Raw genomic sequence first — 15,728 nt, forward strand, 5'->3', positions numbered from 1 at the left:
CCCAACATATTTAATAAACTAATATAAGAATCATCCTTTGTATGATACTTCTGTAAAAAGTGATTTTTCACTCTCTACTGAGACATTTATGAGAATTTATGCTCAGACAAGCAGATAAAGAGCCCGATAAGAAGAATATCATCAGAACAATCATCTGTGGTGTTGAGTTTAAAAGGTCCTGTCTGAAGATCTGTAGCTTCACTCCCTCTGAGAGGATTAAATGATGTGAGACAGCTGTAGTAACACGATTCAGTGTTTTTAAGTTCTGACTCGATGCTCCATTTTAACCCACCTGGTGTTTTTGATACGCGGCGCGGCACCAGGGGGGGGCGTCATGGTGGCGGAGATGAGCTTCACGTAACTTTTAGGGAACCAGCCTCTCTGTCCGGTCTGCAGCTCACCTAACCACCACATGTCCTGCTGCTCCAACACGGTTATGATCTGCAGCAACAATAACAACAACACTGTCAGTTCGGGCCTCGCCGAATGTCCTTTTCTGTTTGCATTCAAAGCTGTTATTGAGGTTTTCAAATGGAGCTACGTCATACGTCAAAAACACACATGAAATGGAATAAAAACATACAAATGTAACTAAAACAGAAGCGAGATGCAGATTGATTGACAAAGATACAGTAGTCAACAACTCAAAAGAGTGCGTTGAACGGTATCTACATGGAAGAAGGCACATGTACCTCGTTTTTGTTGAAGTTGAGGTGGTTGTCCTTCTTTGCTCTCCATGGATACAAAGCCTGAGCCTGAAGACCCTCGACCTTCTCCCCCTGACACACATAAGATAACAGAGAACAACACCCATCGGTTCAGATGTTCACGGACAAACAGAGATGAGAGCCTCAGAGTTTCGTTAGGTTCCTACCTGCCCCAGCACGGGAGAAGGGGAGGAGCCTGTGGTCATCGTAGCGGGTGTGAAGGCGGAGCGTTGTCGTAACTGCGCTGACGGAACACTGAGCGAAGGGTTCTGATTGGTCGAGGAGGTCGGCCACGCGTCCCACCCCTCGCTGTCTGATTGATTGGCTGTGTTGGAGGGCCAACTGGAAGAAAACTCATATATTAGAGGAGTAAAAATGGACTTTATGCAAGACTCAAAATGGCGACATTGGAATGGAGCGAATAGTAAATCAATCAACAGCACAGTACAGTTTTTCTTTCTCGTTATATTGACTCCAGCGGTACTTACGTGGTGCTGAAGTCGGCCCAGTTACTGTTGACGGAGGATGCGGAGGAGGAGGAGGCGTGTCCAGGAGCGGGGGGAGGCGTGGACATTGGCTGCTGGGCTGCGGTGGGCGGGGCCGAGGCCGTGGCACGCAGGCTGATTGGTGCTTCGCTGTCCGGAATCCGTTCGGCGTAATTAGCTGGAAACCAACCAGTCCGGCCCCTGAGCTCTCCTCCCAGCCAACCCGGTTCCCCCGTTTGGGATTCATCCACCTGTGAGAGCAGAGGGGCGGGATTAAGATAACGCCGGAGCATGACTGCACACACAGTGAGCTCTCTTCTCATTTATCCATTTTTGTGGGCTTGTGACCCGGAAATCGATCTAAGCGGTTCATCTCGAAGGACGTCCCGATTCCTAAAATACATATTGAGGAGGCTATAAGCGAGGACACACTGATGTATCCTTTGCGGAAGTCTTTTCGGCATCCGTGACATATAAAGGAGGCGTGACAATGGACAGCTGATGCAGCTGTGCACCGCGTCATATTTATTTATTGTCGTTTTAAAATGACGGCTGTTGTTTGTTCAACTCGACTCCTTGCGCCTCGCCCACAGGAGATGCGAGCACAGGAGGCAAGGAAAGGAATCTAGGAAGGGACACTAATCAATAGAGATGTGTGTGTTCAGATTCACGGTACAACATAATTCCAGGAAGCAGAATTACCAAATTAGTGCATAATTGAGTGAGACAAAACACAGAAACTTGACATTTGTTAACTGTTAGTTGTGTTCTGGCTCATTACAACAGGCTCTTATTATCAGTCTACCTAATCAATTATTCTCCTTCTATAAATAACCTCATGATAAAAACCTGTGGCTGTGCCCTTCACTACCAATTAAATAATATATCGAGTTTATTTTCATTTCTTTCCACCATGTTGTTGATGTTGTTTGTTGTAAAACTTGGCAGGTTTACATCCAACGTCTTATCTTAATCATGTCGAAGTATATTTATGGAGACAAAGTATGTTTTCACAAAGTAGTCGACAGAGAAGTACTCTGTATGTATTTTAGGACCATCCTCAACCAAATATTGTATTCAGAGAGATCCGACTGTAAAGTGTAACATCGCAAAGCTTTACGCTTACAGTTAATCACGTTCATGACGCTTCACATAAACCGTGAAAACAAATAAAAGCAAAACAACATTCACAGATCCGATTAGAATGATTAGGTTAAAAAATAAAAAAGAGCCAAAGACGTTCATTCACTGGCAAACGAACGAACACAGAGATGACATGAGATGAACCAATGACAGCAAGAGTTCAAATGAAAGCTGGCTTGTGATTGGTGGACTCACAACACTGGGCGGGGGGCTAGAACTTACCCATTCCCCCTTCACCTTCAGGGTTGCACAGCAGAGGAGAGAAGAAACAGTTAATGCACGCACGCACGCACGCACGCACACACACACACACACACACACACAGTCGACGACACACAGGAGGCTTTAATAAAACAAACACACACACACACACACACACACACACACACACACACACACACACACACACTACAAAACAGGCAATAAATAAATTGTCTGTTCACACAAAGTCATTGTGTTATTTTGGGTAAACTCATTTTACTCAAACGGCCACTATTGCACCTGCAGATGCTCACACGACCAAAGTCTGCACCTTCGTCGTCCTCCTCGTGTTGCTGTGTGTTTATAGCTGGAGGATGCAAGTGTACGAGCACCGAGTGTGCGTGTGCGTGTACTACATACCATGATTACATCTCCGGGAGCGATACTGATCTCGTCGTGGCTGCGGGCATCAAATGGATACAGAGCCCTGTAGTAGACCACCTTCACCGGCTGCTGGTCGAAGCTACTGACAGGAGCCTTCTGGTCGAACAGACCGGGTGGTACCGGAGCCTTCTGGTCGAACAGACCGGGTGGTACCGGGGCCTTCTGGTCAAACAGACCAGGTGGTACCGGAGCCTTTTGGTCAAACAGACCGGGTGGTACCGGGGCCTTCTGGTCAAACCGACCAGGTGGTACCGGAGCCTTCTGGTCAAACCGACCGGGTGGTACCGGAGCCTTTTCCCCTGTAAATAAACAGAGAAACTAAAGTTTAATAAACACATTAAGACGTATTTATAGAATACGGTATTTCTTTAACATAAGTAAAGGATCTGATGTGTACTCCTTCCTCCACTATATTTGTAAATTTCAAAGTGTGCTGGAGTCTATTTGTTCCTTATGGACTACAGATCTTTTACACCAATCACTGTGCAGAATCTTTACTTTTAAACTCCGACCCTTGCCTGTTAACGTGTCCTAAATTCTTGCTTGAACTCTGCCAGAAACTCTGGAATTAAGTGAAGATGCCACTTTAGGTAATTGGACGTTTTTCTGCAGATGTTTTTGGGGATCTTGTGCTCCGTTCATACCGTCTAATAGTCATAACACACCTGTTGAAGCCCAGGGGTCGGCCGGCTGGCTGAACAGCTTGCTCAGCTTCTCCTGCATGTCCTTCTTGCCTCTCCCTTCATCCTCCATCTCTTCTGCCGATCCTGCTCCCTTCCTGCCCTCCTCATCATCCTCCTCCTCCTCCTCTTCCTCCTCATCCTCCATCCCTCTCCTCTTCCTCTCCTCCTCTTCCTGAGCCACTCTGTTCAGCCAGGCGTGGGGTGCAGAGATGGAGGGGGGGCTCGGGGCGTTGGGGGCGGAGCTTGTAGCTTCATCCCTCCAGGACACGGCCTCCTCTGACGACAACCTGATGAGAGGCAGAGAGCCGTATGAAGTAATTAACCCGTCTATTCTCATGTAACGCCTTCGATATTATTCATGTACGTTTCATTCTTACCTGCCGTCCTGCAGCTCAGCAGACTTCCTCTCGATCGGGGTGTGTATGTGAGCGTGTGTGTGTGTCAGTGTGTGCACGTCTCCGTCCAGCTCCCTCTGCTTCTGCCTCTGCTGCCGGATGTGGATCTCCCTCAGCTCCTGCAAGGCATGATCGGATTACAGGAAGGAACAGCGGTGAGGAGGAGGAAGTGGGGTCAGAGGGCCGGCTGCTACGGGTTATCACCAACAACAAACAACGAACGACATCAACAGCAGCATGTATGTATTAGTCAGGTGAACAAGGCAAGCTCCGCCCCTTCTTTTAAGACCAGGTTGTGGAGCAGCTCATTGCTTTTGGAGTCGATCGAGGACTCTTAGCTGCTGCTTAAGATGCTGCAAATCTGTCCTGTGATGCACGAGATCAACAGCATACTGAGGGGCGACTTCACGAAGAATGGATCGCGTCCGCTGATCGTTTGCAACCACCATCTGCCCCCGTCTAAATTTCCCATTTCCCCACAAATAAAATATCGCGCTAATGATATTACAGAGCAAACACGGCCATAAAAAGGGAGCTTTATTCAATTATTTTTCATGACACAATGGTCATTGCATCCTGTCAGTGCCTTCCAGAATAACTAGCTGTGGTACTCTCTTCCCTCTCTTTCTCTTGTGTGTTCAGTGCAGTTTGTGTTTCTCCGTCTAAACGATTTCTCCTCGTCTGACTCTTGAGCTGCTCAAGATGTTGTGTGGACATGAGACTAACATCTCAATGACTGCTGCAACTACTTGGCAAACAAAGATGTATACAAACATGTACCAATCATATATTTGTAAATATTTGACTAAAGTGAACCCAATAGGGTTGAGTTTGTGGATTGTTGGAAACTAAATTATAAATACATTTTCAAAGTTGTTTCTTATATCAGTGAAAAAAACAACTACCCTCTCAATCATCACCAGAAGTGTGTGGCGGTGTCTGTATCTGCCCTCTGCCTGGATTTTCCTAATTTTCTGTGTTCAGGACGTCTTTAAAAACCTCTATTTAAAACGTCGCGACCAGGTGCCTGATCGTAAGCACACATCCAAGAGGAAGATACAAAAATGGCGCACACAGCTCTGAAAAGATACAAGTACAGCGAGTTGAAACGCCAAGCTGACAAAGTTCGTTGAGCCGGGGCCAACTTTGAGCGGCTCCAGCTGGTCGGAGGGTTTTGGAGTTCATGTGGAGTTCAAGCACAGCAGCACGCTCTATTTTAATTGGACAGGATGTGTCAGGAGCCAATCAGCAACCAGGAATACTGACAGAGAGTTTGATGCAAAGGTTGTCTTGCTGGCTGTATGGGAGTAAGCCTTAAATTGTGTGCCTGTAGGATTAGTAAGTGTTTTAATGTGTGTACATAAACCGTGTGAGTCCTACAATTCAACACCTCAACATAAACGAATAGAGGTTGCTGATTCAATTTGTATTGCGTGCTGTGTTACAGTTACTTATAGTAGAGTACACCGGCCATGGTGTTGGGGGCGGAGCTTGCACGAGGCACGGTATGTTTGAGGGAAGCGTTAGGAATAAGCAAAAAAAATATTTTTTTAAAAAAGGAGGGAGGGTGGGGGGATGCAGTTGGGGGGGGGGGGTAGTTCTGTGTAGTCATGACAACCAGCTGTGCCATTAGAGCACTCGTTACTATAACAACACAAAACAGCTGTCGTGTTTCAGCCAAACAACCAGCGTGAAGAAAACCTTCAGAAACAAGCAAAACCCCTCAAGAGAGAGAGAACACCGACTCCATCTGAAACAGGAAGTGGAGGACGAGAGAGAGAGAGAGCATGCCAACAGACACACACTCATCCAAAATAAAGGCCAGCCTACCAAACTCAGATTGTAGTGTATCTGCATGTGAGACGCATAAATGTGTACTAGCTTCTACTAGTCTGGCTGAAACATCATCTGGTAGCACACAGGCAGTAGCATGACAGCACAGTGGTAATAAAGTCACCTAATCTAGTGCACCTGCTAACCTAGCACGCCCGCTAGTTTAGCAGGACGACTGCGTACAGCGCCAACAATGGGAGCAAAGTTAGCTGGCCGACTACGTAGCGAGCTAACACCAGCCTGGCAAAGAGGAGGAAGCTAGAAGCTAAATATTTTAGGGGACGAGGGGAGGAAAGAAGGGTAATAATGAGAAGAGGGTGAAAGAAAAGGTGAAGGAAAAGAGAAGGAGATTCAAGAAAGAAAGATAAAGAAAATAGCAAAGAAGGGAGGAACTGAGAGATAGAGGGGACAGGAAGGGAGGCTGGGTGGATGTGTGGACCTGTATAACGTAGTCTAGCCGAGCCAGACACACCCTGACGGCTGACACACACTCCTGAAGCTGTCCCTGCTCCTGGCACTGAAACACATATACACAAACACACACACACACAGAGGATCAGTCATTCTGTAGAGACACACACACACACACACACACACACACACACATTGAAAGTTAGTGTTCCAGACCATATCTACGCATTCTGTTGGGAGTTATTTGTCGGTTTCTCTGCATGTAGACTGTGATTAAGAACTCATGGGACACCTCTTGATAGCTACCTTTGTTCATACCATCTCACATACTGTAAAATAACTTTATATATGACAGCTGAAATTACAAATATTAGACACAGCACAGCAGTTAGCAGGTTATGCTGGTTACTTGTTGTCTTGTGCATGTAGCAGTCAGATCAGGATCCCAATTCATTTCTAACTGCTTCCTAATTACTGGAATACATATTTTTGAATCCCTGACATAGATCTGGTGATTTTCTCTCAGTAGAGAATAAACAAGAAGAAGAGAGAGAGCATGATAAGGCCTTGACTCATGCAAGGAGAGGCTCCTGTGACTCACTGGGAGGAGTGATGTGCTGTTACAACTGTTAAGTGAAGCCAGTGTTAACAGACTGAAGTTGGCAACAGCCCAGTTGTCATATTATTGAGTGCAGTGTGCAAGAAGCCTAGTTAGTTTATGTCACTGACTTGTATGTATTGGATAGTCGATAATAGTTTCGTGTTTTTACGCGTTAACTAGGTTTTTAAGTTAGTAATGAAGACACAGGTTGCAAGTTAGTAGTCTGACAACAGGGTGTGTTATGTTTCACTTGTTTCTCAAATAGTCCGGCAGTGCAGGTATGTTCTATGCTCCGGGTCGGCCATTAGAGGCAGTGTGTTCATCACATGATTATTTTTACATTTCAGAGTGAATCCCCGCTGCAGTACCACCCCCAGACCAGCAGTGGCAGTGTGCTCTACCTGTCTCCCTCTCTGTTCGTCCTGAAGCTGGCGTCGCAGGGCTTCTATCCTGGCACAGTGGTTGGCATAGAACTCACACAGAGACTGGCATGGGCAAGGGAGCAAAAGGCCAGTGTAGGAGATAAATAAAAAGAAGTAGAAAAATATAGAAGGAAGGGTTCATCATGTGGATTAAACAAAGAATATGATCGGAAGAGAACGAAGGCGAGAGGTGTAGAAATACAGGGTGAAGAAGCAGGAAGGAGACACGGAGGAGGAGGAGGAAGAGGACAGCGAGTAGAATCAGGAAAAGGACAGAAGGAGCATTGGAGGACAGAGGAGGCACAGCAGTGTGACCAGAGAAGATTTTGGGGAGAGGAAGTGGTGTAGAAAGGAAGGTGGACGGCAGTATAGTCAGACATTGTTCACATCTAAGTGGTCTGCGGCTCTGTTTTGCAAAGAATCACACCACTGAGACAGGAAACTGGTATCCAGCGCTGCTGGTTTTGGCTTTTCGCCACTTTCTCTAACCACTGTGTTATGTCGACTACACTGAATAACACTGAGAACTTCATTAGATTAGCCGTTAGAAAATTATTTATTGAGGGCTGGGTTGTCTCTGCTTTCTCCTTCTCCTGGAACAGACCACAGGACTGATTCTGCTCTCTCTCTGGAACAAAAGGTGCTCCAGGGAACATAAACATAGTGCTGAGCTCCAACCATTAAAAAAGGTACAATGTGTAATATCTGGCCATGTGCTCCAAACAAATAGGGGTCAGCATCTCTCCCCTACTACGGTCTTTAAAATCTAACACCAAGGATACGTAAAAGTGATGCTGAAACTCTGAGAGCTGGTCAAAATAAGACAGCTATCTTATCATGTGGCCTTTAGTTTACAATAGCCACCTGTGTGTGTACTGTGCCACTAACCGGGGCTGCACGCTTGATAGTTTGTTTATTGGATTAAATCCAAAGTGGCAGAAACGAGTAAATTACTCATATTATCGCTTCCACCTGCCACCAGAAGTCTACTTTGTCTGGAGGAGTGCGCACGCCAGCTCCCGAAAACAAACCTTCAGTTAGCGGAGCTGTTTTCTGGTTTCTGCCACTTTGGATTAAAGCCAATAAATAAACTATCAAACACGTGACATACATGGTACTTGTACTGTTAACGTGATTGACAAACCCTCTTCGCCCTCTCGTGTTAGTCTGAGGACAGATGGATGCTACAGTGACTCATCGCCTCTCGAGGGAAAAGCGGTAAAACAAGACACGCCGGGTTAGCGTGCTCATTTCAGTAGATATCTCTGCAACACAACACAGACACGTCTAACCCTTTAACACTCTGTTGGTAATGTGAAGTCATGTTTTGAAGGTTTTAAACTGGCCATATCGTACACATTGCACCTTTTAAAAGGAATAAAACGCCCACATCTTCCTCACTCAGCAGTGAATTGTTGCCACATGAAGCAGCTGTCTGGGAAACCGCTCAGTGTTCCTGTGCACAGCTAGCTCTCTCCAAAACCACAGCAATTCACAGTGACACAAACACGGATACTGTCGTCAGATAAACATGAACATTGTGATTGTATCAGCTAGTGTGAGGATGGGATTACGAGGGACGGGACATGATTTGAAGCTACAGTCACAACAACAAACTAATGCTTTTAACATGGATAATGTTTCATTCAGCACAGATATTACTGCGTTAGCAAGCATAAGTATCATTAAACTGATTAGCATTTTTATGCTACATGAACATAAACTCAGAACTGAAACTGAGGCGATGTTGTAATGTGTTGGGTGAAGTGTTATATTGAATTTTCTGTACTTTTAGTATCCATTTCCAAACATTTGTAACCCTCCAATAGATTTAGTGTCACTCACTTAGAGGTCTATTCTCGCAGGACTCGGCAGAGAAAAGTTACTATCCTCCCACTTTTATGAAAATACCAAGAGTGCACTTGCACTTGAATGCTTTGTCAGATTAAGTTTGACTTTGAGCTTCACTTTAGATTAAAAAAAAACAATACAAGAGAGCAAATAAATCAAGAGTAGGGAGAGTTTCCATGAATTATTGTTGGGTAACCTTGTATGTTTGTTAATCAGTCCACAGCGTCAGGCTCTACTCTAGTACAGGTAGACTGTTAGTTGAATATTTACCTTTATAATCTATTAGTATAGACCTGACCTTTCCTCCGTGTGCTGTATTAATCAGTCATCAGTTATTAGTCAGTTAACGAGTGGTTTACCTTCAGCTGGGTGTTGAATGCGTCTATTTCCAGCAGCTTGGCCCTCGTCTCTCTCTCCACCGTGTCGAGCTGCTCTCTGAGCTGCTGTCTGCTCATCTCCTTCTGCTCCACAGCCCTCTGCAGGGACGACAGGCTGTCACCTGAAGACACGCAGACAGCGGGAGATCCTTTTAGGTCAATAAGTCACAGAAGAAATGGACCAAATTAGTTAGTTGTAGAATTGACTGTGCGAGTACATTGTGGTAACCAGAGAGTCAGTTAACGAGACATTAGCTTAGAAAAACATGACAACAATATGTTTTTATTACACTAATCCATTAAAGGAAATTCATATATTAAAACCAGAAAAAGTGGAGTTCGAGCTACTGTGAATTCAAAAGTGTAGTTTGAGGAGTACTCACGATGCAGACTGTTCTGTTGAACCTGCTTCAGCTCGTCGTTGAGACATTGTTTATCAGGAATTAGCCTCCCCAACCACTGCTGGGAGTCCTGCAGACAAACATCAAGTCACATCAACACCCAGTTCCTTTTTTCTGTTTATTTTTACAATTGTACTACATGAATAAATTCTACAGTGTCTAAGAACGTGTGTGTTTGTTGGATGAATGGCTGCAGGAATGAACGTGAACTCTTCGTGTTTCCATTCTGTTCGGCGTACCTGCAGCTGCTGTTGAAGCAGGGTGATTTCGGCGATGCGTGTTTCTCTGGTCAGGTTGGTCTGCTCCACCTCTCTCCGCTGAGCCGACAGACGATACCGAACATCCTTCAGCTTGCCTTCCAACTGGGACTTCTTATCATTCTGGAGGATGGGAACGAGAGAGGGAGAGGAATATGATATAAAGTTTCTGCTGCTGTGCAAAGTATTAGGTGACAGAAATAATTTGTTGGTAGCTGTTCCGTTCTTCCTGTTGGCATTAGCTGATTGCTTTTAGCTTATCGTTGTCACACAAACCAACACAGTTAGCTGGGTTAGCTCACAGTTCGCTTGTGTTACCCGGTGTGGGTGTGCATGTTTGATTACCAGAGCCTCCAGTTCAAACTCCAGGGTCTTCTTCCTGGCTTTGAGCAGCACTATGCTCTCCTGCTCTCGGTTCCTTTGAGTCAGAAGCTCCTGGCGACGTTGACGCTCCCACTCCAACTGACGCTGACGCTCTAATTCACGCTTGGCAGCCTGGACGGACCGAACACACGCGACAGAACATTACAGCTCAAACAACAGTATTGCAAAAGATTGGAAATTACATTAATATACTACACACTACAGCCATCTGCTGTATGCGTGTAAATCCAGCTCTTCACTGTAAGAGCTGAGATTTAAAGAGGGCAGTGAAAGGTCTTGAAGTTGTCTGCAGCAGACGTAATTACACATCTGCAGCAGTTAATCGTCAACTCGAGCAGAACTCTTCCAATTAAAATGCAGAAACCTGGTAATTATGTTTTCTCCCTCATACCTCTCTCCTCTCTATCTCTTTGCGTCTCTCCTCCTCTCTGTGCCTCTCCAGCTCTCTCTGTCTCTCCAGTTGTTTTTCTAACTCGTGTTGTCGTCTCCTCTCCTGCTCCAGACGCTCGCGCTCCTGAAAAACAAACACAAACGTCTCTATTGTTTGTTACGGGTCACCCCGATGCACTTTCATTTCCTCCTAGTTTCAACACTTGTCGTAAAGATAAATAACTTACTGATTAATTTTAAAGACACGGGACACTGTGGCTGATACAGTGAAAGGACTGTGGTCGTTATGAATGCAAACATTTTACAGCCTGATACACGAGCCATCAGCCGTAGCCAATTCAAATTCTGCAGGCCCACAGTGTGGAGATGAGAAATGAACACAGTCAGAGGAGTCTACCTTTCTGTCCTGCTCCTCCCTCTCCAGCATAGCCAGCCTCTCCTGCTCCTTCCTCTGCAGCTCCTGCAGAGCATGACGTCTCTTCTCCAGCTCCAGGTTTCCTCGCTCAAAGTTCTCCCTCTTCTTGTCCTCGAACGTCACTGAGAAGACACAACGGGAGGGAGTGTAAACAACAAACAGAAGCTAAAGATGCAACACATGGTGTCATGTTTCTGGCCCTGCTTAAGCACCAAGAAGTAAACTCACTATTCGGCTTTATTTCTCAAATAGGATTGCAACAACTTGAGAAAGTTTTGCAAATACATATTTCCAGAGAGGGGAAAGACCACAACGCGTGAATGAATATTCTGCTGTATTTCAAACTACCAGAACCTTTCGCATGGAGCTCATAGGAAACAGACAGGAAGTGAAGGTGGATTTGGATTGGAAAAAGCACTTTCATGCTTCGTAGGCAGCTGAGCTAACCGATCACAAAAACAACAATTGCAGAAGTTTCTCTGGAAACAGTTTGCAGTTTGTTGAAGCATTCTTGTTTATCAAAAATCAAAGCCGGGTCTTGAAGCAAACACAGTCCCAGTTTGACCAGTAACATGATGAAATGACCAATCACCTGGTAGTTTCTGGCTGCTCTCCGCCTCCTCCTCCACCTCCTCCTGGACGCTCTTCTGGTCCGACTGAATGCTGTCACTCCGCACGCGCCTTTAAGACACACACACACAAATTATCAACACACACGGTAGGTACAAACTGCTGTTAAATCAATACTCACAAGTATTTACCTGAATGTGGGTGGGAGGTAATCTGGTGGTAACACGGGGGGCAGCGGTAAACCTGACATCGCCATATCTATGAGGTGCATGGCTAAGATGAACTCCTCTGCTGTTAGCTTTCCATCCTGGTCGATATCGGAGAGACTCCTAAAGGGGAAAGGAATGAAACAGACTAATGTCTTCTTCGTGTACAGAAGATTAAATGGTTGAATGTCAATGTACTGACCATATCGTGGCCAGCTGGCCCTGAGGGAGACTGGACTGCATCAGGATAGTGCGAGCCTGAGGACCTGAGAGACAGAAACCAAACACATTCAATACTGTGGCAAACATTAGAGAAATATCAGCACGAATAATGACATGTCAGTGTGTGTGTGTACCTGTGAGGTGTCCACTCATCATCTTGTCATGGGAGTTAAAAAGCTGTCTGTACTTGAGCCTGGAGGACTGAGGAACAGCCCAGTCACAGGGCGGCTGAACGCTGTGACGAGTAACCGAAAGTAAAGAACAGAGATCAGTAGTGTGACTATAAAATAAACACACTTGATGCAAAAGGGCCGAAAGACAAATTAGGAGAGGAAAAATAGTAACAATAGGTATATATTTACCACAAATTTGCTCATTTTAGTATATATTTATGAGGTAAAATGGTGCAAACATTTCTGATAACGTGTCCTACCTGGCAACGTCCACGGACTGCCCCTTCTGCAACTTGGTACTGGAACGATTAAACGACGAGGGAGCTGAGAGAGACGGAGGACAGTAGATTGTAGTCTGAGGTCCGACACTCAGCTTCTTCACAGTGTTACATTAAGTTCAGTCAGTCTCTGGTCTGTGTCTCTTTTGACTTCATGTTGTCCCAAACACATGGGAACCCAGCTGTACTCTCCTCAGACTTTCTGCCCAAACCCCATGCAGCTTATTTAAATTTAACTTCATGGAGCGAGAGAGAGAGAGGCACGACTCCTTCCTCAGATTAATATTTAGCAGGCTCATTCGCCATTTTGAAGGATCTGCGTGTTAAGTATAATTTACCCCGATCTCATTTATTCTGCTCTTTTCAAGCTCGTGATTATGCTCCTCTGCACATATTTTACATCTCAGCTTCCAGAGGGCTCTCTCGTCATTGAGGTACTTTCTCTCCCTAAGGCGTGCTCTATATGACACGATTAAATTCATCATCCTCGGGTGTGGCCTCTCTTGCGCTGGTTAGGGGTAATTGGAAAAAGGAGCTTGACAGAAGAAGGGTGGGAAGAAGCGGATTACCTCTTTAACTCGAGTTAAAATCTAGGTCCTGCATATGGGCCATTTTACTGGTTATGATACCTGCCAATTTTCTACTGTTCAGGGTCGCCGGAGCCGATCCCAGCTGACATTGGGCGAACGCTAATTGCAGGAACAGAGAACCATTCACACTCTAACCTCTTACCTACCTAGAGTAATCAATCAGGTCTTTGGACTGTGGGAGGAAGCCGGAGAACCCGGAGAGAACCCACGCTGACACCGGGAGAACATGCTAACGCCGTCCAGCCCGGGAATCGAACCCTTGCTGTGAGGCCGCCACCCTTTGGCAGCCTATCATCTCATATGTAAATATCTCTCTGGACCCAAACTGACTCTCAATGTATCTGTTTCTTTCAAGTAAGTACCTGGAGCATCCTTCACTATTTTATTTTAAATGATTTACTTTAGTGTTTTGTATGTGCGCGTTTTGTTCTCAGTCTCTTTCTGACTTTGGGATAAAAAAAAGAAGCAAACATTGAATTCAAAGCTGATTGGTTACCTCTCCTTAAAAAGTTAACGTAACTATAAAACAATAACCTGCTACTAAGATGAGCCGATCCGTCATACAGACATAAAACAGTGATTTTGAACGTGTTCATTAAGCTTAGAAATGAGACGTTTTAGTCCAAACACACAACATAAATACCTGCGAAGCCTGAGATGGGCTGCATCATGCCTGTGGGAGGGGCTCCGTTGGCGATGGGCGGTGGGAGGGGAGGAGGGGCAGACGAGACGAGTGGGGGAGACACTCCGACGGGGAGGGGAGGCAGGGGGAGTGGAGCAGCCGAGATGGGAGGCATGGGGGGCATGGGAGGCATACCTGGAGGAAAACAGAGATCAGAGAGAGTTAATACCTCTCTAGTGCTGAAGTACACAAGCTGAAGGAGAGGAGCATTATGACTCTTTACAACTTTATTGATCAGCCTTGAAGGTGAAGCAGACTTGAGCGTGAGCAAGCATTTCCTAAATGTCTAAATACATCCGCAGTGTTTTCACCAGTACACACAGTTTTACCACAGCCTACCACAGGAGAAGCAGTTGTCACATGAAACAATAGCAAAAGATGATATCTCTGTTATTACATTAAACTGTGTGCAGAGGTTCTTCTGTATTAACTTAGCAGCAGAGATCATCATCAGGAAGAATGAAATCAAACGATCATTGTCGTTAGTTTCTACAGTAAATCACAACCTAAAACATCGCGTAGATGCAATGCCAACACGCTGTGTGATTGTCTCCGTGTCTCACCAAAGCCGCTCTGTGGGGGTAAAGCCAGTGCGGGTTGTTTCATGCTGGGAGGAAGCTGGGGGGGCAGAGGGTGACCTTGGAGCTTCAGCTTGATGAGCTTCATGGCGATGGAGAACTCGTGGATGTCCATACGACCATCGCTGTTCATGTCAGCCAGAGCCCTTCAAAAGGTACACAGAGGAAACGTTTAAAGAATGATGCTACAAGACGATGTCCGTCGGTCGGTGAATGAGTAGAAACTTCCTGCCTGTGTGACTCACCAGATTTGGGCCAGGATGGGGGGGGGCAGACCTGATTGAAGGAAGAAGTTCCTGGCTTGGTCGCCTTGAAAAGACAAAGAGAAACAGGAAGTGAGATCACAGGACAAATCCAAAAAGAAAAGGCCAATTTAGATCACGTGGAGACCGCCAGAGCCCATTTAACAATACAGAAGTATTAGATCTTATCTTCACGTTTCTTTTTTGCACTTTGTCCCAGCCAAGACAATAATACAAACGATGTCATCAGGTGATGTTAACTTAAAAGGATTAGTTGATTAATCAGCCGCCAGACAAAATATTAATCAGCAACATTTTTGATAGTTTAAGTCGAATGCCAAACAGTCTTTTAGTCTTCTATGAAACAGACAATGTTTAGGTGTCGGGCTGTTAGACCAAACATACAATTGAAATATATACTAACTTGGGCTTTATTCACCATTTTCTGAAATGGATTGATCAAGAAAACAACTGGATCATAATCAAGACAATTGTTAGCTGTGAATGTGCTGAACGACACACAGACGAGGGGGACAGGACCTTGAAGGACACGAAGCCTCCTTTATGTCCTCATCTCACCTTACACTGTGTGTGTGTGTGTGTAGGTGAGATAAAGAGAGACAGAGCGAGAGAGAGACTGTTACCTGTGATGTAACCCCCGGCAGTCGGAGAGAGGCTGAGAAACTGCTGATCATGTTTGACTCTCTCATCCACGGAGATCAGGAACACATCTGGACCCAACACACACACACACACACACACACACACACACACACACACACACACA

General features: G+C 45.5%; 1 protein-coding gene across 8 annotated transcripts in view; it reads right to left on the bottom strand.

The window, feature by feature from the left end:
• itsn1 (intersectin 1 (SH3 domain protein)) overlaps positions 1-15,728 on the bottom strand; it is a 36,865-nt gene that overhangs the window by 13,899 nt on the left and 7,238 nt on the right. The window contains exons 1-25 of one of the 8 annotated variants that reach the window (XM_031874796.1): positions 15,586-15,668; positions 15,366-15,386; positions 14,945-15,008; positions 14,685-14,845; positions 14,083-14,256; positions 12,832-12,895; positions 12,533-12,633; positions 12,379-12,442; positions 12,162-12,299; positions 11,993-12,081; positions 11,383-11,522; positions 10,987-11,109; positions 10,557-10,706; positions 10,194-10,334; positions 9,937-10,024; positions 9,536-9,702; positions 7,305-7,388; positions 4,041-4,177; positions 3,646-3,950; positions 2,957-3,279; positions 2,558-2,572; positions 1,196-1,443; positions 875-1,049; positions 693-779; positions 293-441 (exon numbers count right to left, since the gene is read on the bottom strand). In XM_031874796.1, coding sequence (XP_031730656.1) covers positions 293-441; positions 693-779; positions 875-1,049; positions 1,196-1,443; positions 2,558-2,572; positions 2,957-3,279; positions 3,646-3,950; positions 4,041-4,177; positions 7,305-7,388; positions 9,536-9,702; positions 9,937-10,024; positions 10,194-10,334; positions 10,557-10,706; positions 10,987-11,109; positions 11,383-11,522; positions 11,993-12,081; positions 12,162-12,299; positions 12,379-12,442; positions 12,533-12,633; positions 12,832-12,895; positions 14,083-14,256; positions 14,685-14,832 — 3,110 coding nt within the window. In that variant the 5' untranslated portion in view covers positions 14,833-14,845; positions 14,945-15,008; positions 15,366-15,386; positions 15,586-15,668. Of the gene's footprint in view, positions 1-292; positions 442-692; positions 780-874; positions 1,050-1,195; positions 1,444-2,557; positions 2,573-2,956; positions 3,280-3,645; positions 3,951-4,040; positions 4,178-7,304; positions 7,389-9,535; positions 9,703-9,936; positions 10,025-10,193; positions 10,335-10,556; positions 10,707-10,986; positions 11,110-11,382; positions 11,523-11,992; positions 12,082-12,161; positions 12,300-12,378; positions 12,443-12,532; positions 12,634-12,831; positions 12,896-14,082; positions 14,257-14,684; positions 14,846-14,944; positions 15,009-15,365; positions 15,387-15,585; positions 15,673-15,728 lie in introns of those variants that run through there. The other 7 variants (XM_031874746.1, XM_031874764.1, XM_031874804.1 and 4 more) reach the window with 7 other exon arrangements.

This window comes from Anarrhichthys ocellatus, unplaced genomic scaffold, assembly GCF_004355925.1.
Source record: "Anarrhichthys ocellatus isolate YVR2014 unplaced genomic scaffold, GSC_Weel_1.0 scaffold3, whole genome shotgun sequence".
In the NCBI taxonomy this organism is placed as follows: domain Eukaryota; kingdom Metazoa; phylum Chordata; class Actinopteri; order Perciformes; family Anarhichadidae; genus Anarrhichthys; species Anarrhichthys ocellatus.